General features: G+C 39.9%; 1 protein-coding gene across 4 annotated transcripts in view; it reads right to left on the bottom strand.

The window, feature by feature from the left end:
• Positions 1-22,059, bottom strand: part of FRY (FRY microtubule binding protein) — a 235,808-nt gene that overhangs the window by 162,281 nt on the left and 51,468 nt on the right. The window contains exon 2 of one of the 4 annotated variants that reach the window (XM_052671120.1): positions 19,134-19,232. The exons of the other annotated variants lie outside the window; for them this stretch is intronic. Coding sequence (XP_052527080.1) covers positions 19,134-19,232 — 99 coding nt within the window. The remainder of the gene's footprint in view (positions 1-19,133; positions 19,233-22,059) is intronic. 4 annotated transcript variants of the gene reach the window in all.

The raw sequence follows: 22,059 nt of genomic DNA, 5'->3' as shown, positions 1-22,059 counted from the left end.
ACATTCTTTTGCTGAAAATAAAGATATGAGCTTAATTTGCAAATATTGTTCTTTCCCAAATCCATACTGCATTTTATCCAATTTTCAGTTAGATCTACCACCTTAATTATAATCTCTCACCAGATTTTGATTCAAAGCCTTAAGTGTGGCTGTTGTCAAGCAGTCCTTCTGCTGGTACAGATCATTTTTTCCTCACAAATTCTGCAGTTTCTCTCCTTTATGTCTCTTGACAGATTCAACAGAAAAACGTATTGACCAGCAACTTCACATGCTTGCCTTTCCATTCTTAGGAAAGTTGGTTTTTTTTTTGTATGTGAAATTAAAGACTTTGAGTTGTTTTTACCTAATAATGGATACACTTGTTAAGCCTCCTACTTTTGTTTCCCTAGTTAAGGTCTGGTTCTTATTGAACCTAAAGGCAAGGCATTCACTTTGTTAGCAGTCATATCTTATTTCACTCTTTCTCTCATCCTCACTGAATACCAGACCATTAAAAATTTGTGTTCTGGATTAAGAATTGTAAATGGCCAAGGACTCTCAACAATTTGCTTCCCATTCCTCCACAACCCCTACTCTGAACTTTTGATAGTGCTCACCTTAATTCTACACCCTCTAACCTCCAAGCCATACATTTCTCACGTTTCCTTTCCAGGCAGCATGAGAAGCTCCAGGTTTTGTTGGTTGATTGGTTTTGGTGCTTTCAAATTCATTTCAGACATCCCCAAAGACAAGTACCTGATTTCTTCAGTGTCACTCAACAGCTCCTTTGATTTTTTCATAGTTTGCCTTTCCAAATCATCTTGTAAGCAAATCATCATTCCTAAATTATCTTGTAAGCACATGATTTAATTATGTTTCTGTCCTTCATCCTTCTTGGTCTTCATCAGTTAGTAAGCCTAATCAGTACAATCTCTCCTTGGATTTACAGCTGTTTGGGGTATTAGTACCTGAGCTGTCCCATCCAAGGATATCTGGCTTTGACTGCTGTAAGTAGAATCTGTGTCTGGGATGTAAGGGCATCGCCCAATACCTATCTGCATTTGCCTGTGTAGGATAACTACATTCAGCCTTCTGTTTTGGAGTGGCAGCACTACTCCATAGCACCTTTTCACCAGCTTTCTTGGAATTGAGTTTGAGACATTCCACTTCATATATAAAAATCTTTTTTTACATCCTGTCACAGCATTAACATACAGCACAGAACCTCAGTGCTTTCACTGTACAGAATTCTTTCTGAGTAACACTTTGTCCTGTGCATTTCCACTCAAAACACACTGTTGTACTAAAACAGTTAACTGGTCTATGGATTTCAAGAAGTATATTCTAAAAAAATGCCTTGTCTCTAAGAGCTCGTACGAAACACATCTTTTCACATAAGGCCTCCTGATCTCACAATTGTTGTAACCAGGGGTCCAGACTGCATAACTTCTTTCAGTGCACCAAACAGTGTTTACAACTCATCAGTCTGATGAGCTACACGAGGAGAAACTGCCCCCCAAGTGCCTCACAGGTAAAACCATGGCTGGAAACCATTTTGGAAACACTTCAAACCAAGTAGAACACAGAGATGGCAGAAATAGCAGCGTTCTAGTGTGGTGCTCAGAACTTGTTCCAGGAAGACTGACAAGACTGTGAAGTTTTGAAGTTATACAGCTTCTGCTTTAATTCTTGCTGGCTTTATGATATTCGGAGTTTAATGATGTATTTCATATCTGAAAGATAGACTGGCATAAGAATTCAAAATCTGTCAGCATAATAAGCTCTCTGATGATGGATATTGCAGCTTTAGGTATTTACAACTACACTGAGCTGATTTACGATATTGCTACATGGGAGTTTATGATAAGTTAATGACAATGTAACAGTTTTTGCACCTAAAAAACAAATCAAAGATCCAAAATGTAAGACTATTTGTAGGTCTGCCATGATGGAGCACCTGCTGGTTACCACGATACCAGAAACCATGTTTCAGTTATAAACATTTGCAGGTAACTCAAACTCTGCACTTGTGACACGCTGTCACTTTCAGCTCTCTCATCTTCCTTCCAAGACAGAGCTAGCACATATCCAGGAGCTGCAGGTACCCAGATTATCTCCTTTTGTGGCTGAGCAAAGCGAGTGGACTTTCCATGCCCCAGCTTTGGAAAAAACAAGTTGGGAGAAGTCATTTTCCACCACAGTCAGGTGTGTTCCTGTGACCAATGCACTGAATGAACAGTGATTTTTGTTGCAACACATCTGAGAAATGATAAACTTCCATGACTTTCACTCAAACAATGAAAAATACCAACAGAAATACATTGTGCTAGAGGTACTCACAATCTCTTTCTGCAGGCATCCAATTTAGATGCCTCTGCTGGGAGGTGAGTGCCTTTGGCATGACTCAAGATTCCCAAAAGTTCCGGTACAGAGTGCAATTACTTTCCAAAACAGCCTATTTGTCTTCACTGTCTGCAGATGATACTTCGAGTAGCTACTTTGGTAAATTAGGCACTTTATTTAGATTTTCAATATTTGGTGGCATAGGTACCCATTTTGTTCACATTTCTTAGTGACTACTATTTATAACAGTTATGCAGGCAGTTCAGTCCTCTTTGTTCTGAGTAATGCTTGCAAGAATCCTTAAAAAAGCATATGGCAATATGATTACGGCACAGTGCTTGCACAATTGTTCAGAGCTCCTTTTGGTTTGCTATGAAAAGAGTTGATTTGGTTTTGGCAATCTAAACAATCTGAGGTTAAATGCAAAGAGGAGCTAAAGCCTCTAAGGAATGACAACAACAGTAAGAACGTATAAACTGTGCTCAGATTTTGTACCTATGCTCTCTTTCCTAGTGCTCACAGACTGATTTTCTTCTAGTTGCACAAACCACTAAGCAGAACACTGTGTTCCTTATTTGTTGCTAACAGAATGAGCCTGAAATTATAGAGCAGGTGATGATGTATTTCATCTCTAAGGACACTGGTTCAAACTCCATCAATAAAACACAGTGACTATAAGTGCACAAAGATCTGTTAACAGCACAAAGCGAGCAGGGCAGGTCTCTTCTCTCTGCTGACAGGTGACAGGACGAAGGGAAATAGCCTCAAGTTGCACCAGGGTAAGTATAGGTTGGGTATCAGGAAACACTTCTTTACAGAAAGGGTTGTGAAGCACTGGCATAGGCTGCCCAGGGAGGTGGTTGACTCACCATCCCTGGATGTGTTTAAAAACCATTTGGATGTGGTGCTCAGGGACATGATTTAGCAGAGGGTTGTTAGAGTTAGGGTAGGATGGTTAGGTGGTGGTTGGACTCGATGATCTTTAAGGTCTTTTCCAACCTGAGCAATTCTGTGATTCTGTGATCCTATGATTCAGTCCAGTTACATCAAAGCCTCTCCTACACTGTGATTCTGCAAGATATGGAGCACTTCAGTGCTAATCAAGCAATAGATAGCTTTTTACTTGCTGATTTACATCCTTGCCTCTGATTTCCACAATAACAACTGGGGTTTATATAGGTGGAGCTTGTGTAACAGTAGGGGTGGCTGGAGGTTTTTCCCAGAGGAATTAGGAGGGGTGGCTGCAGGTTACTGTCTCTGTGGCTTTGATATGGTCAGGTTCCTTCAGGAGAAATAACTCAAGCCTACAGAGAATGGTTTTCAGGCTGATGTGACTGCCCAGCAGAACACACAAAGCAGATCAGTCCAGAAAGGATCTATTATGTTATCATATCCTGGATATGCTGCACTGCAGTCATGATTTTACATTCCCTTCTTTAACAGCTTGGAACCTCTTTAGAAAAGAGTGTGCTGGCATTCAGATGGACACTGGTCTTGGTGACATGGCATTCGGGTGTCTAAATATAGGCATTCAGTGCCATTTTAGCTACCCTAAAGCATGTAAACTATTCACTGAGACCGGCAGCTAGGACACAAGACCTACGTCCATGGCCTTCTGAAAGTGCAATTGGAGGCTTGCTGCTAGAAACTTGTGTTTAAGTACTTGATTTGCTTCTGGTTTGGGGGGGGGAAACAGCACAAAGACAACAGCATGTCTTTGTAGTATTTGTGAAGTGACAAGCCCATGTGTCAGTAAGTAATAGGAAAGGAGTATTTTTAGATTGAATCAGAGGACGACCATGGTATTCAGATGTACTGAGGTGGGATTTTTCTTCATCTTGGCTTTCACTGAGTTTATGACCTTTATCCCTACTTTAAAATGTTTAGAAGACTTTATTTCTGTTTTCCTCACTATAACTTATATAACATAATACAATTCACGCTGAACATTAACAAAGCAGTTGGTACACATACTTTGCTAATGTCCTCTGTTAGAATGAAAATCAGAATCATTATCCACATCAATTGAACTCTAAATGTCCACAATGTCAAAATTTAATGTAAAATAAACATCCGAGGGTTGACATAAAAAGCAGACTGACTAGAAAGCACAGCAAAAAATAACATCTCATTAGCAAACCTGATTTAACACCACTAGCTAGAGGTAAACCGGTAGAAATCCCCCTCCTCAGTTTAATGCACCAATCGTTTTTTTCTGCACCATTTTGTTTTGCCTTCTGTTTGCAACTGACTGTTAAGATATTGCCACCTAGTGATGGAAAGCAAAACAAGCAGAAGCAGATCGGTAAATAACCATGCATGGGGAATACAGATTTACATTGCAAACTGTGTAGAAATGGAAGATAAGAGCGTGTCTGAATTTCTGGGAAAAGGTTCTCAGGCAATTTGCATAAAATTACATATAACTGTGCAGCCTGATCTGGTGGGTGGCAAGTCTGCCCATAGCAGGGGGTTGGAACTAAATGGGCTTTAAGGTCCCCTTGAACCCAAGACATTCTGTGAATCTGTGACAATATTCGGGATGTATCACTCAGCTCCCATCCTCAGTTTCTTCACCAAATTAATGAGAGTAAATACATCATGAGTGGTTTGTGACTTAGGCTGTTGTCTGGAAATAAAAAAAATCACAACTACTTACTAGAGATTTCACAGAGGGTTAGCTAGTTAATGCTGAACTGTGCCTTCCAGGTTCAAAGTACTGTCATCCCTTACCTGACTTTGCTTTGGAGCTGTCAGAGATGTTCTCTTAGGCCTGTGCAGTTCCATCATTCACCCGGCTGCCCTTACACACCCCAAAATCTTGCTCTGTCAGTCGATTTGAAATCTGCATCATTACAGCCTCACGTGGCATAGATGCAACAAATCCTGCTGCAAGGGTGAAAATGCAGCCTGCATCTCTGAGCAGAGCACGTGGGATCAGTGGGCCAGAAGCACAGTCTGAGCAGCACTTTCTTCCTATTCTTCACCTTCCAGTTTACAGGCACCATCCCTCAACCAACTGGCTGTTGTCATGAGAATCCTCTAAATGAATGTCCTTCCCAGTACTGTTGTATATCCTTATCTGTATTTTACATAAAATTATATAACATATTCCCCAAATGTCCTAGCCTGACATAACTTTGCTAATTTCTTGAAAACAGGAAATTTCCAAATCACTGACAGAGCCTCTAATTTTGCGTGCCTGTTTCAGAGAGGAGATTAGTGATGGAACCATCCCCAAGCCACTCAAAGCATAATTTCCATTGAGTAATTTCTGCCTAAAAGATTTGCACTGGGTCGCCCACAGGATGGGATGCAGAGAGGCTGAATGGCAGCTGTCATTCTTTTCCTCTTGGTATGAAGTTTAAATACCGCAGTGCACGACCCAGCTCCAAAATACTCGAACTCTGAGGGTCGCACTCTGGGCTTCCCTCACTTTCCTTCTAAGATGTCAATATATCTCTCACACCATCCTCACAGCAAGCCCAAGTGAGAGGGCAGATAAGTGCAGCCAGCAAGGGGAAGGGTTGGAACTCACTCATCACCAGATACGGTGATGCTGATTGCTGTAGGGTCTCCGGGGATGGATAACAATGACTGCGTGCCATTATAGCTGAGATCATAAGACTTCTCAGCTTCTCCTCTTTTCTCCCTATCCTAATGATGCCCACATTCCCTGAGGATCAGGCCCACATGCTTCCTCCCATCCCAGAGCCCTGATCCAGGACACCCCAGCCTGTCCTGTTGCTCCCCACAGAGGCAGGAGGCAGCAGCTGGAATCCAGAAGCATCCCACAAGGTGGCCCTGGCCCAAATTCAAACCACATCACCCTTCTGTTTTCTTGTTTTTTTCTCCTTTGCAGAATGAAATGTTTAAAAGTCTCTTTTTCTGCAAGGTCTAAATGCAGCATGGTATAGAAGAGATGGTGTTTCCATTGATTATGTAATTAGGAGCAGGAATTTTCAGTGTGGCAGCTCCTATTTGCTCTCTAAGACCAGTCTGCTGTTTAGCCTGTTCTATTATCGACATAATTTAGGCACTACTGGCAATGGGATTTTTAACACAAACACTTTCCTGAACCACAAATACATTTACAGATACTTCTTTCTCTTAATTCTACCACGGTGGTTCCTTAACCTTTCTGACTCAACAGTAGATGCTGTTGCGATAAGCAACCTGCTTACCTGTTCTTTTTTTAAACCTTCCTTTCCATTCTCTAGTTTTGTCTTTAATTATTAACACTTCTTCCTTTCTGACTGACCTAATTGGACACTCACACCTCTATGTTTCCCTTACTGTGTGTAAGGATAACCTCCTCTTTACGTCCCTTGGCTCCACAAGCAACACCAACCTTAGAAACTGATTTCTTACCTGTGAAATGAAAATAAACATTTTGGAAGAGCTTCAGCCAGTTTCTGTCTCTTACAGATCATGGGCAGGGATCAGAGCATGCTGTGTTTGCTGCCTCTTTCCCTCTGCTATCAGGTGTCGGCCTGTCAGAGGGCAGGGCCTGGGGCAGCACAAGTGTTCCCTGCAGCACAAACCCCTCCACACTTCACTTGTTTTATGCAAAAAACATTCACTCTGAATTAACCCCAAAAATGTTCTGTTCTGGAATCAGGCAGCTGAGAGAGGGAAACTGAGCTCACCCCAGGATTAGCTGGCCTTAGATAGCTATCAGGAGTTTTACTGCTCTCCGAATGATCCAGCAGTATCAAATTGTACATACCACTGCGTGGCCATTCCCCATTTCTCTCACATGTTTTCCCACGCACAGCTGCAAACCAGATAGCACATCTTCCGGGGAGGAATCAGCCTGGCACAGCTTTGGCTCATTTTACTCAGAAATGTCAACAAAGATTTCAGCTTTAGGTTCAGGTGGCTCAGGTGAGCACCATTTCTGGATAGATAAAGGATCCAATTACTCAAGCAATATTTTTCACTTTTTAAATTTCTTTTTTTGTTTCAGGGTAGAATGAAATAACGCTTCAAAAAATCAGGATTACCCAAGATAGTGATGCCAAATCCCCTAACTGCAGTTTATAAATATGGTGCACATGGGAATATACGCTTCGTGGCTCACCTGGTACCTTTGGTAGCTAGGTGTCCATCAGCACGCCCTTTAGAGAATACTTCTGTGTATCCAAAGGAAACACAACCAGCGAGCAGCAAAAATCTTCCTAACTCCAACACTGCTTCTTTTACAGCCACTTTATAAACAACCACAGCAAGGCAGTGTCAGGAGAAACCAGGCCAGACAGTTTCACAGGGACTTTTCTGCTCCTTGTGGCTGTTATCCTCTTGAGCTCCTGCTCATTACAAGCAGATGACCCTGAGGATACAGCTTCTGCCATCGCTCTTTCCTGTCACCGTTCACAATTATTATTAATATTGAAAGCAATGCCAAGAATGCACCCCATTTCCAAACAGTTGTTGAAGGGAAAGTTTTGAAATTCCTGTGTATGCAAAGCTCCTGCACAAGCAGCAGTGAGGCAGAATGTGTGGGGGTTGTTACGCAGTGCTTGCACTACTGCAGCCTTCGAGGCAGGCTAGAGAGAGCTAAAACTGGTTAAAACAACACCTCTCCAGGCTTACATAACAACACTTGTTCTGACTTGCAAAATCTTCTCAGTATGTTTTTAATGTACCGGGAAGAAAACTTTCTTTGCTATAAGCATGCTTTGTTTCACCTTTCAAAATAACCTGTGGGTATTTTGGCTGAGTTTTTATTCCCCTCAGCACAATAAGCTTTAGCAGATTAGCACTTGTCCAAGGAATTATCTTTTGCTGTGATGAAGGTTTTGCAACAGCAATTCTTCCATCTGAACTCGGGCAATGGATTTACAGAACTGCTGCATCCTTCGACTGCTGTGGTGTCTTCACAGAGGTAAGATCAGATACACTTGCAGCCTTTGTAATTGGATCTTTTATGACCTTCAGAGACTGTCCCTTCTTGCTAACCTAGAAACAATTCTTGGTTCTCAGTGAGCTCCAGGTTACGACACAGCTCTGGCAGAAAAAGACGAACGACTTTCTGTCTATTTAAGAAGGTAACGTCACTCAAAATTTCTCTCCTTTGCTAGATTTGAATGGAAATTGCAATTCTATGAATAAATGAACAACCCAAAACTTAAATTCTGCTTTTTATTAGCTAAAAGACAAAAAAATAACCTGAAAACCATTATCTGTGTCTTAGTACCCTTAGTACCCAGGAAAGAAACTACAAAAAGATGTAATACTTAAAACAGGAAGATTTCCTAGCAAAGGCAGTGGTAATTACAGCTACTTTAACTACACTTAAAATGATGAATGATATTGAGTCACCACAGGCTCGATTTTCGCAGGCATTCAGCTCCTGAAATTTCTAACAGTTGCTCTGTGGATTATTAGGTGCCCGTTCTGCTTAAGGATCAAACTCCTACTGCTTGTTTGTTCACTGCATCATTAAAGGCTTTGAAAATAAAAGCCATATGTTATTAAAATAGGAATTCATCCTCTCCCATGCTTTTTTTTCTTTTTTTCATGGATTGGAAGAGAATACGGGTTCCTTCCTTTTCATCTCTGGATTTGCTTCTCAGCTGTGAAATGAAACCCAAGATAAATGGCCTATAACTGAAAACTATCCACTAACACAAAACACTTACGAAAGCATGTGCATACAACATGTAGATCTGGAAAATGACAAGTTAGATTTTACACCAGTCTAAGTTTAAAAGAGGATGTCAATCCCAAAAAGCTTGTGGTGATCCATCTGCCCCAAAGCCTTGCATGGGGGTGCAGGAGCACAGAGCACTGGCCATGCTCCTGGGGGAGGAATGTGAGCTCCCCTGGAGCAGCAGCACTTGGTGACACGGTATCTGCTGTTTCATGCAGATGGTCAACACAGGGACCTGGCCTGAACCCTCCCACAAAGGGAGGTCATCACTAGCTCCTGATTAATTCAGTGAATTGAAAGCAGAGCATCAGTGCTGACAGAATTCGTGACAAAGCTAAAACTTCCCCAAGAGTATGAGAATACTTCTTCCTCTTCCAATAATACCACAGACTTGACTCCGTTTGCGTTTTCTTGCCTGATTTAATCTAAGATAGTGGTATTGACAGAAAAGATGAAAATTCCTCCTGTCTTGTTCTTTCTCCCTATATTTTCCTCAGATCTCTCAGGTTGGAGCAGAAATTTCATTTGGGTGCTGTTTTGGGAAATACAGGAGAGGCAGTGTTACATTCAATTGATCACTGAGGAACACAGACACAGGGCAGGCTGTAGGGATTGATTAATTAAAAAAAAAAAAAAGCCCAACACAAAACCAAAGATTATGTAGGTGTTACTTAGTCAAACAACTTTCCCTGCAAAGCCAGTTTGAATTTACAGACACCTACATCAGGCACTGTGTTTTACTGAAGAACCTTATTCCACCTTGTTGGTTGATCTATTGTGCTGCTCTGGCTGCTCCAGGAACAGACACATTCCAGATCCTAATTCCAAGCAACACTGCCAAGCAAGGAGCTTAAAGGTTTTAAAAGCCACAGTGGACTGTGATAATCAGTGTGATCTCCTGCATAGGTCAGGCCAGAGATTTTATTTACTTATGGTCCACTTATGATAAGTTCAGTTGCCAGAAAAAACAGAAACATCCTTACAGTAGTTCAGAGCTATTCTTGGTATGCTGGATCCAAACTAAACCCTTTGCAAATATTAAAACAGACTAAAGCTGATTCCATAAATAGTTACAAGATGCAAACATAATTTCTCACATACACGTGTATTTGCTATACTGTCTAACAATTCTTCATAGCATACAATTGCATCAAAATATTTACACTAAGATATCGATCTACGTGGACAGCAGGCTGTATGCTGTTATGAAAAAGCAGCTGCTACAACCCATATTTGTTTCTATGAGGTTTTGTTGGCAGACCAGAATATTAAGCTGATAGAGTCCATGTTGCTTAGTCCACATTCAACAAAAACAAAAACAGTTTGAAAATGGCATAAAAGGGACAAAATAAACAAGTTTTCTTCACTAAATATATACAGGCTCTTCAAACAGAAAGCACTCTTTGCAGTTTTGGGATATGGGAACATAAAAGCAAGTTTACATACTTTTAGTGAATCTTTCTACTGTGGGATAAAAACTGGTGGCAAAATAGCATCCCCTAGACTTGCTCGGCCAGCAGGCAGAATCTAGCTAAAACGCAGAAGAGAGGTCAGCTCCAAAGAAAAGAGGAGCATACCCAGCCCAAAGAGCTGCTGCTGCAATCAGTCCTGCAGTGTAGCTGTTCCCATGGACACACAGGAGGCAATTTGTATTCAAAGGAATAGAAGATAATAATGACCTTTAGGGAAAAGAGAAGAAGAAGAGAAGAGAAGAAAATAAAAAGAACCACAGATTAAATATCTCAGATATGTTTCAGCTATCAGGATATATGTATACACATATTTTTCCCTTTTAATGTGTTTCTTTGGGGATATGGGAAGGAACTTTCATGCAGCATCCTTTTCAAGTTCATCTTAAATACTGAATGATCTAATGGTTGTTACAAAGAAGTGCTCATGTCATACATCAAACGAATACAATGAGCATTCAGCACTTGACTGATGCACAGAAATAGCACTGCGTATGTTAAGAAATATTACATAATATGAACTTAAGACATTTAAATGAACATTACTACATTCACACTGTCAATACACACAACTAATTTTAATCCCTTTTCACAACAGTTTGCATGAAATCTTCCTTTGTTCTTCACAGAGCAATGAAAGGCTTCAAACATACAAAATCCTCAACTCCTTGAGAAGTTGCTCTGGACCACAACATCAGGGCAACTCCTGACACCTGGGATGACAACCAGGACAGGATGGGGAAATTAGGATGTCACTGCATTCCTAACATGATTGAATACCCCTAAGAAGCTAGTTAAAGCAGCTCAGAGCTCACAGCTGGTATCTTCTGCAAGTGGTGCTCCTCCTCATGTCATGCTGCTTGATAAAAAGCTGCACAATATGATGCACAGAATTGATGGAATCCCCAAAAAACAGTCTTGTATAAAGAAGCACCTTACATTCATGGTGTTCGAATTTTGTGTTAGTAAACATAAAGTTTTAGTATTTAAAAGAAGCAATAATGCTTCATTAAAATAAAATGAAATAAGCACTTATGAATACAAACACTATAGCTAATAATTATTTTAAAAAGATTGCAAGAACTTATGACTGAGAAGCATACAAGCCTATGCTTTATTATTCTGAGATTTCAGAAATGATCCTGTCATGCTTTTTGAGAGCTTGGTTTATGAATCACCAATGTGCAGGACAGCGGTACTGTGGAAGAGTGCAAATCGCTAAGAATTTTCCCTTTCCCTTTCTTTATCTTTGTGTCTCCATTTGTCTCTTGCTTGGCTATAAGGACAAAGCTGAGGTAGAATTTATGTGACTAAAAGCAGAATTTTTTCAGTATAACTACCCCAAATTCAGTTACTCAGCTTGGATATCTTGTAGTCAGTATACGGAAATAAAGGCTGATTCATCCCATTTAATGCTGCAATCTACAACAGATCATACGAACCGAGCTCAAATATGACCCGTTCCTGTTCAGTGACCATAAAGTGAGCTTGAAGTGACTAGCTTACGCATGGACATCTATTCAGCAAATGTCTAAGTTTTTAAAGATGTGTTCCATCCTCATCATCCAGGTCAGAAAGCACCCCTAGTTAAAACTGCAGAACAGCGCTGCTGGTTTCTCACCAGTTTGTTCCCCTGTTGTGGCCAACAAGCCACAAGTAAGAAGTAAAACCAGGCTACTGGGAGAGCACAAAACCATTTTTCACTGGCCTCAGCTTGAAGCTCGACCTAACGTTCTCAGTTCCAAAACACTTAATGTTGTTAAACACTGATTTAGATGCTGGATTTAGCGGCCTATACCTAAAACTGGGATTATTGCAAACATGATAAAATAAAAAGAACAACAAAACTTTTCTTCAAGATGACAAATGTGATGAAGGAAATGCACCTATTCCCATTGCAAGTATCTGAAAATGATGAAAACAAATGAGATGGAAAAAGAAAATTGTCTGCCCCTCCTGCAACAACAGCCATGGGCTACATGCAGCACACAATAAAGTTGGATGTAGGTCTGTAGGATTGTTTTGATGCCTTTGTAATTTATCTTTCACAAAAGGCAAAAAGAAATAATGTTTTTCTGATAACATCAAGTAGCGAAGACTCTACCAAAAGAAGAATCATGAAATTTCACAACCATAATAGTTCTGGGTGTGCAAGATGCACCATTTTCAGTACAATTTTCAGTAATGCAGAGTGGGTTATAAACCAAAGTATTTGTAGAAGTAATAAGGGACACATTAGATAAAATTGTGCTGAAGTCATATCAACCCAACTTTTCCTTTTTTTGAGGTTCCTGAAAGGCCTATTAAACAGTACTAGCCCCAGTACTGACTTCTGGGGCACACTGGTAATGACTGCCTTCCAGCTCCAACCATAGTCCTTTCAACCCAGCAGCACAGTTTTCAAACCACCTCAATGCCCTTTTATCCAATTTGTATTTCATTCATCCGTATACGGAACTGTCACAGAAAATACTGTCAAAGGCATTTCTAAAGTGGAGATAAACAATATGGCCTCCTCTCCTGTCATCCACCAAGCCAGCTGTCTCACTGCATAAGTCTGTTGAGTTCAACAACCTCTGGGCAGCCTGGTCCAGCACCTCACCACTCTCTCTGTAAAGACCTTTTCCCTGACATACAATCTAAACCTTCCTGCTTTCAGCTTAAAACCATTCCTGCTGGTTCCATCACTATCTATCTTTGTTAAAAGTTGTTTGCCCTCCTGTTTATAATCCCATTTTAAACACTGGAAGGCTGCAATGAGGTTTCCTTGCAGCTAAATAAGTCTCAGCTCCCTGAGCCTGTCTTTGAAGGGGAGGTGCTCCAGCCCTCTGATCACCTTCACGGCCCTCCTCTGGACCCTCTCCGACAGCTCCACATCCTCGCTGTATTGGGGACCCCAGTCCTGGATGCAGTAATCCAGATGGGTCTTCACAATGGTAGAAAGAGGCAATCACCTCCCTGTCCCTGCTGGCCACCTCTCTTCTGACGGTGTCCAGAATTTTGTTGGCCTTCTGAGCTGCAAGCACACACTGCTGGCTCATGTTCAGTTTTCCATTCACTAGAACCCCCAGGTCCTTCTCCGCAGGGTGAAGTTGGTCAAGCATGATTCTTTCTTCATACAAGCTTCATATGCTGTTCTTCATATGCTGACTGTTCCCAGTCATCTATTTCTGTGTTTGGAAATTGGTTCCTGGATTCTTTGCTCCATCATCTCAGTTGAGGAGGTTGACTAGCTTGTAGTTTCCTGAATCCTCTTTCTTGCTCACCTTGATGCCAGGAGTCACATCTGCTCTCTTCCAGTCCTTGGTAATCTCCCCTATTGGAAAGAGCTTTAAAAGACCACTGAAACTGGCCAACGGTGATGGTGACCAGCTTCTTCAGTGCTTCTGGTTGCATACCGTCAGGTCCCATCAACTCACGTGTGTCAAGTTTGTTTACAATGTTCCCCAACCTGTAACCTCTCTATCAAGAGGTCCATCTATCTTGCTGCAGGCTTGGGGACTGGGATTCCTGAAGGCCAGTCTTATCTGCAAAGACTGAGGTAAAGAAAGGCATTGAGTACTTCTGTCTATTCCATCTCTATTGCAATAATTCTTCCCAATGTTGAGTGAAGATTACACACTCACTCAGACCTCTTCCAGGGTAGGCTTTCATGTTGGAAGTATCAAGATTATGCAGACCTCTTTATCAAGCATAAATTAAGATTTTGGGGAAGAATGAAATGTTTTTAACCCTGAAATCATGTAAAGGACAAACCATGAAACTACTCTCAGTTAAGAGTCACGTAACATTTAGTATGACAAATCTAAATTCGAATAACACATTATTAGCTTTTAAAGAAAGAACTGTTTGTTTTTGAGATTCAGAATTTAAAATTGGACATACAATGACTTTTGCAAGTACAATTTTTTTTATCCTCAACCATTAGGCAGAAAATTTAAATTCATTTCAGACCCACTATTTGCATGTTGTGAAATTCATTTGGGTTCCGGTATTCTGCTCTTCTTTTATTACCCTTCTTCTACACTTATATCTATCTGTTAACAGTGAAACCTACTCTGCAGATAAGAGTTTTTAATTTGTAGTAGGGCTACACCATCTGCTGGAAAGATAACATTTGAATGATATTCTATACAAGAGTCAGTAACTGTCCATGTAAGTCTAAACAAGTTCTCTTGGAAGCAGCTAAAGGTGACTAATTGAACAAACTGGTACTGAGTTTTAATGACCTTTATAGTCAATCACATTATGTCACTCTGGCCAGACTGACAATTCAGCTATGCCAGACCACGAAGGATATGCCTGCCTCTATTAATACCTGTGGTTGCTCTCTGGCCACAAGAACAGACTGCATGAAAAAGCCTACATGCAAACAATAAAACATATTTTAAGAAATAGTATCAACATCCAACTCTTGATTCGCTGACTATTGATGACTTCTGAACTGTGCCTATGAATTGTCAGGGGAGACTGAAGGTTGGTCCAGACAGAATGGTGATGAAATGGAGCAGCTTTGATGGAGAGACACTTCCCTGGCTTGAATATGAGGAATGGGAGAGAAGAAACAAGCTGTACTGACTAGTTTTGAGATTTAAAAAATACAGGACAACTGAGGTTACCATAAGGAAAATGGCACTTGTTGGCTCCACCCTACCAGTAGGGGGACTAAACATTATCATTAAAGATTATTTTGCCAGTTCATTGTTTACATTAAAAATTACCCCCAGAGGAGGTTTCTTAGGAAAAGTATATCATTTACAGCAAAGGGAGTACAAGGATACATAATAAAGCATTCTGCAACTACAGCTTATTGTCATTATGGACAGCAAAATTTCAGAAGCAGGAATTCCAAAGGCACAGATCAAAATCCCACAGAAAGCCACAGCATTGCACTCAGTGTTGTAACAAACAAACAAACAAAACAAAAATCCTCATACAGCCAGAACCTTGGAAAAGCAGCCACAAGGTTATATCACACATGCACACAATTTACATTGTTTATCTGCACAAACCTTTTACTTGAAACAGTAATGGCTTCCCATAATGGATAGGAAAGAATTTTTACCTTAAGATTTTTTTTTTTTAATTTAAGTGCAACTTAAGTAAATGATTAAAAAATGTGAGCAGCTGTTTGTTGGTTGTCTTCAGTATCACAGAATCACAGAATCATAGAATTGCTCAGGTTGGAAAAGACCTTAAAGATCGAGTCCAACCACAACCTAACCATCCTACCCTAACTCTAACAACCCTCTGCTAAATCATGTCCTTGAGCACCACATCCAAACGGTTTTTAAACACATCCAGGGATGGTGACTCAACCACCTCCCTGGGCAGCCTATGCCAGTGCTTCACAACCCTTTCTGTAAAGAAGTGTTTCCTGATATCCAACTTAAACTTACCCTGGTGCAACTTGAGGCCATTTCCCCTTGTCCTGTCAGATGCAGTAGCACATCTGCTTATAACTTCATACAGCATTGTGCAGCAGGTAGGTATTAGTATATCCCAGGCAAAAAGAATTTAAACTGATTTCACACTGTTAAGCCAAATATCTCAAAACAACACTGATAAATCAAGAATCATGGAACCACTCTATAATTCCCCCAAATCCAAACATAACAAAGAATATCTTGAACTTCTAATTGAAATTAAGTTCCTCATTTAAGATCCAATGTCCCAATTTCATAAAGTTCATGTGCCAAATTAAACACTCCTGATTCCTTGAAAGGAAGACATTTAATATGGGGGATACAGCAGACATAATTTTTTTTTTTTATAAAAATCCAATCATATGAACTCAATATCTAGCAATCTATAGCTGTTTTACTAGGAGTCCCATAAGGATTTCTTTTCACTACCAAGGCATTTCATCAAGAGAAGCAGTACAAGATGTCTTCCAGCTAACTCTAGATACATTCAGAGAGTTTTCATTAGGTAGCCTTCTGTAATTAAAATGGATTTTATTATCATTACTACTCTTCAGGCAAAATGTTTTTCTCTGAACCTGAAGGCACAAATAAAATACAGATTTATTTTATTCTTCTTGAAGTTAAGTATATTCAGAAACACAAACACACAAATACTTATTTTTAAACTATTCCCTTATCCTCACCTTAAAAATTCAGGTACAGCATGATAGTAAAGAAATGAATGCAAATAAAACATTGAGAATTTTTATTTCAGCTACTCCAAGATTATCAGATGATTTTGCTTGTATGCTCCTATTAACCATCTAATGCCAGGTGAAGTATGAATAACTGAAGGGAGAACAGTTAACCACAAAAAGCATCCAGCATGTCTGCAAAACTCCCTAGAAGTAAGCAAGCACTGTACAGGAAGTACATGTTAAGTGAGTTTACTGATCTGACTGTCAAGAGAATGCATTTCAATGTCATTAACTACATTGGGTTACGTGAAAACTACACTTCAGCAGAGGAACAAAATACACATCAAGAAAAGGCTAAATCCTTAACCTTTAAGTCTAATTCTTTTGAATATCAGCCATTTTTCTTGGCTGATATGCTTTTGATTACAACAGAAGTATATCTTGTTTAAAAGGCTTTAAAAGTAACCTCTTATCTTTCATGTAATGAAATTATATATATTTCTCAATTCAATAAAAAAGATTATTGTAGGTGATTATTGCAATCCATCAGCACAAATATAAGTCTTTATGGCACAAAAGTGGGCACAGTTTATGGTGAATCTGCCCTTTAACATGCATCTTAAACCAGAGGAAGAGAAAAAAATATATATATTGTCACATTGCAGAAAAAAAAAAAAAAAAAAAAAATTTACTTAAAAGGAATATTTAAATATTAGTGCCAACAAACCCTCGTGCAATTACTGCGCATGGAACATAGTTAGGGCTATTGTCATTCCATGAAAAGAGTGACTGTGTTCTCCTATGTTCTCACAGTAACTTTCTGTTTTAAATTCCAGCACATTTTATATTAACATACTCTGTTGGGGATGCAACCTATATGAGTATTAATTCACCACTCCTTCAAAATTATACATCCATATAGAAGGAGCAGCCTGATATGTTTCTCAGACAGAAAGCATTCGGTGCACATTTTAAGACGTCATTCTACCCATGTAATCATTATCTTCTAGACAGCACAGAGCAGACAGATAAAGGGTCAAACTGGCAAGCCATGTTACTAAACCACATTCTTTTTTGCATTCTGTTTCCAAGGCAGCACACGAAGAAGCCTGTGTTGAAATCAGGAAGCAACAGCTTTTATTGCCTCACAAGATCCTTCAGCACAGTGAGGTCTATAAACCTTTGGGAATAATATGATTTGCAAGATGTTACTGTGTGTACAGTGGGTTTTCTTCACTCAACCGCCAAACACCACTTTAAAGCAAGGATTTAAGGTCTACAGCAGCAGGTGGTGGCAATATAGCAAAATCTAAATCTAGGAGACAACTCAACAGTTGTTTGTTTTGCTTTGTACTAAGGAAGAAAAATCCACACCACACAAGCAGAAAGAACCTCACCTAAGTTAACCTCACCTTCTTCCCTACCTTCACCTCATCTTCACCCTCGAGTCACACAGAAAGTTTCCCTTATGTCCCAAACATAAATGAAAGGTCAGACTGTATCTTCACCTCCTGCCTACAAAAGCATCAGGAAATCTGTCTTCGCAGTCCATAAAATACCAGTGAACGCAGAAAGAAAACAAGTTTGACAACACATACATATTGCATCAGGCTTTTCTAAATGCACAACCCCAACCTGTCCTCTGAATCATCAACCCATCCTTTCTGAAGAAAATGACACTTAAAGAAAACAGTCAAGAACCAAGTTGCTGACAAAGTATTATGTAACATACATAGGAATACGTAAGTGAGCACACAAATTCAGAATGCTAAGAAAAAAAGCAAGAAGTTATCAGTGTTTTAACTTTATTAATAAAAAAGTGGTCACTCACCCAGATCAATGGATGGGCAAGCACTCATTCAGCAGCACGCCAATTTGTTAACACAGTGGATTATCTCAAAGCAGGGCTCCAAAAACTATTGTAACATTCAGAACTAATGCCGATTTCCAATATAAGCAACAAATAATGACCACATTCCCCCTGACCCATTTTCAATTAGCAAAAGGTCTTGCTAAGAACATCAGGGGAAAAATAAGCCTCTTTTTTTTACTTTGAAGTGAGAGAGGGAAGTAAAGAACATGGAGACAAGTCAGTCTTGCCTTCCCTTCTGCTATCAATGGATGATAACTGGAAGTGCAACACCAATACAAACCGTTTTATCGAGCTTTAACGACCAGAGTGGGACTAAGGGTACCAGAAGTGAACAGAAATTACTCTCTGCAGATGACAAGTATATGCTATTTCCATGCAGTACAATTTATTCTGAAAGGAGGAAGGATACTCAAATCTTCAGCAAATTAAAATACTGAACACACATCATTATAACTTTGAATGAAGATACAAATTGCATCCATGATTTTAAGTGTCCTTACTCAAAGTAATTAGAATTTGACCAGTCTTTCCCAATTAACAAAGCCAATCAAAAATCATACATAACAGCTGCTTTATTCCCATGTCTTATGAGAAATATTTATTCCTATCATTGCTGAACAACTTTTAAACATTTTTCTTACATATAAAACCCTCCTTACTTTGTTTTCAGTATTTTAATTAAGATACAAATATTGTTTCAGGTCAACTTACTTATTTTAGAAAGTGACTTTGCTAGACTGTATGCTGGTCTGAACTCCAGAAATGCTTTGATAGAGTGCCTCAAGACTTGTAATTGCGACAATATTTTCACTGAAAAAAAAAGCAGCAAATTTGTTACAAAATACTAGCTATTCTGTTGTAAAAAATAGAGGCCAGAATCCTACATTCTCACTTGAAGCAGCTAGATAAAGTACTGTTAACAACTGCCCTTCATTAACGTTAACTCACAACACAACCACAGTGTACAAAAGAAGAGATAATGTGTTAGTCATCCCACTGACAACGCAGGGCTGACTTTGGCTGCGAAGCCAGTGCCTGAGTCACTGGCATGGGCCGTGGACTCAAGTACTGCCTGGTCCTGGGAGAGGCAGAAAATACATAGTTTTTCTCACCTTCTTTCCTCTGAAACCATCAACAAGCATCATCCTACAATTCATGCAAATGAAGAAGGAAAAAACCCGCAAGACACTAACAGTACTAGAAGTGGATTTCCAATGGCACTTAAGCAAACATGCCCAGCCTGCAGTAAGAACTGGCTTCCAAGTAGACATTTTTTTAATCGAACTTCTCTGCATAGTTGTAAAAACGGTAAAAGAAAATGTAGATATTAGCAAGTTGATATTAAGCAAGCTTTGACGCATGCAACAGTTCTAAACACTATGAATTTAAAGAAGAAATGAAGTGTTTTATTTAAAGAAGAAAAAGTATCTCTGTGCAGGGCATCCCTTTGGCAATACCATGGTTTCTCCTCGCAGTCACATTTGCTGTCCTCCTCTCATCTTGCCACTCAGAAGGCACACAACAACTCATTCACACCACTGCTTGGATAGTCCTGTCCAGGCACATATGAGTGGCTAACTTCATGATGACAGGAAGCGTCACTCTCTTCACGTTTAAGCTTCCATTTTTAAACAATCAGTTTTCAGTATCACAGTTCGAAAAAGAACATAAAGCAAGCCTAAGGCATGCAAGAGGCCTCTTTCTGTGTCTGCATCAAATGTGAAACAGGAGTCTCAATGTATGAATTGATCTGCACGTCTTGCACCTTGATGTCTTTATGCATCACTGTTCACTATTTTATTACTTAGATTCTTTAAGATAGAAAATAAATAAGGAAAAGAAGATGTACACGATCATAAAGTCATAGAAGCATGGTTTTAGTAGGAAGAGACCATAAAGACGATCCAGTTCCAATCCCCCTGCCATGGACTGTTTGCCACCCACTAGCTCAGGTTGCCCAAGGCTGATCCAACCCAGCTTTGAATGCCTTCAGGGATGGGGCATCCACAGCTTCTCTTGGCAGCTGTGCCAGGCCTCAACACACTCTGAGTGACGAATTTCCTCCTAACATCTCATCTAAAAATCCCTTTTATTAATTTAAAGCCATTCCTTCTTGTCCTATCAAACCGTGTAAGAAGTCTGTCTCCCTCTCATTTATAAATGCACGTGAAGTTGGAAGGCTGCAATGAGGTATCCCCACAGCCTTCTGTTTCCTGCTATCAGACTGAACTGCAAGCACGTCCTAAAACTGAGACAGATTCATGTTGAAATTAAAGCCTAAGCTTAGATGCCAGAATTAAAAGGTGGAAGAGTCAAAATGGTATAGATTTAAAATATGAGGACTGCTGAGAAACTAATGCCTCCTAATTTATAATGTTGACCCCAAGGTATGGCAGAAGAGGGGCAGTCTGATAGAACAGCATCTGACATGGGGGTGCAACTGAAGCAGAGATGTGGAATTCCTCCATGCAGAAAAGCTGCACCCACTGCATTCATCAATGCTTGCTGAACATTATGGAGACCAAACAGTTGGTGTGAGCACAGTGAGGAGGTGGGTGGTGGTTTTCAGCAGTGATGACAGTGACAGTGGGTCACCTCCTCTGGTGCAGATTTTTCTGAGCATGGCATGCAGGCTCTTGTTCATGGCTGGAGAAAATGCATAGATAATGGTGGTGACTGTTGAAAAATTGCTCCACCAAATAGTATTATTGTGCTCATTTTGTCATTTGTACTTTCCACTGAAATAAATAAGAGGCATTACTTTCAGAATGACATACATATATATAATAATATATGACCAGATTGATAGAAGTGAGAACTATCTCATTCTTCAGAGAACTTCAGCAGTGATGCAAAGAACTACAAAGAAGTAAATCAATATACTTCTATTTCCATTCTAATCCACATTTACAGCACTAAAGACAACAGTCTAGATGACTTCAGGCTTACCTGGTTAACCTATTTTCAAAAGCAAATCAAGTAAAGCTTCTCCCATGTATACTGTTGACCTACCAAATGAAAGACTACACCCATTTTTCCATCATCTCTATCAATTGCTTATGGCAAGCAATTTGCATTACCTGTGAGTTAAGTGCCCTTGAGTGTACAGTAACAGAGCTGCTGTGGATTTCACAAATGCAGTAGCAGTAGTCCAGGCACACAAACTACATTAAAGGGCTCCTATATGTCACAGCACAAACTGTGGAGCATTATTACAAGTGTGGTAATCTGGGAGGGCGGAAAGAACTGTGAGACAGAAGAACTGATTATTTTAATAAAAGCCTTCCAATCACAGACTACAGGAGAAATAGATGTGGGCACAACAGAATAAGAATAGTGGAGAATAAGCACAAGGCCGTTCAGTGTGATTCTTCTAGCAAAAAAAGTTGATGTGTAGGGGAGAATGGAGAAAAGATGCTGGAGAAAAACTAATTAAGAATCAGAAAAGATAAAATACAAAGAGCAGCTGTTGAGAAAGACAGGCTCAGCCCTATACAAAATAAAGTGCTTTGAGAGTCACCAGCAGACTACATCACTTCAAGAAGAGCCTGTTCAGGAACTGGGAAGCGTGGGAGCCTTGTGCACGTCTGAGTCACCTGACTTCAGATACAACAAGGTTCATTTAAGAAACCTAGTA

This window comes from Tympanuchus pallidicinctus, unplaced genomic scaffold, assembly GCF_026119805.1.
Source record: "Tympanuchus pallidicinctus isolate F22 unplaced genomic scaffold, pur_lepc_1.0 scaffold11, whole genome shotgun sequence".
Classification (NCBI taxonomy): domain Eukaryota; kingdom Metazoa; phylum Chordata; class Aves; order Galliformes; family Phasianidae; genus Tympanuchus; species Tympanuchus pallidicinctus.
The sequence above is the reverse complement of the archived record's forward strand: the minus strand, read 5'-3'. Positions and strand labels throughout refer to the sequence as shown.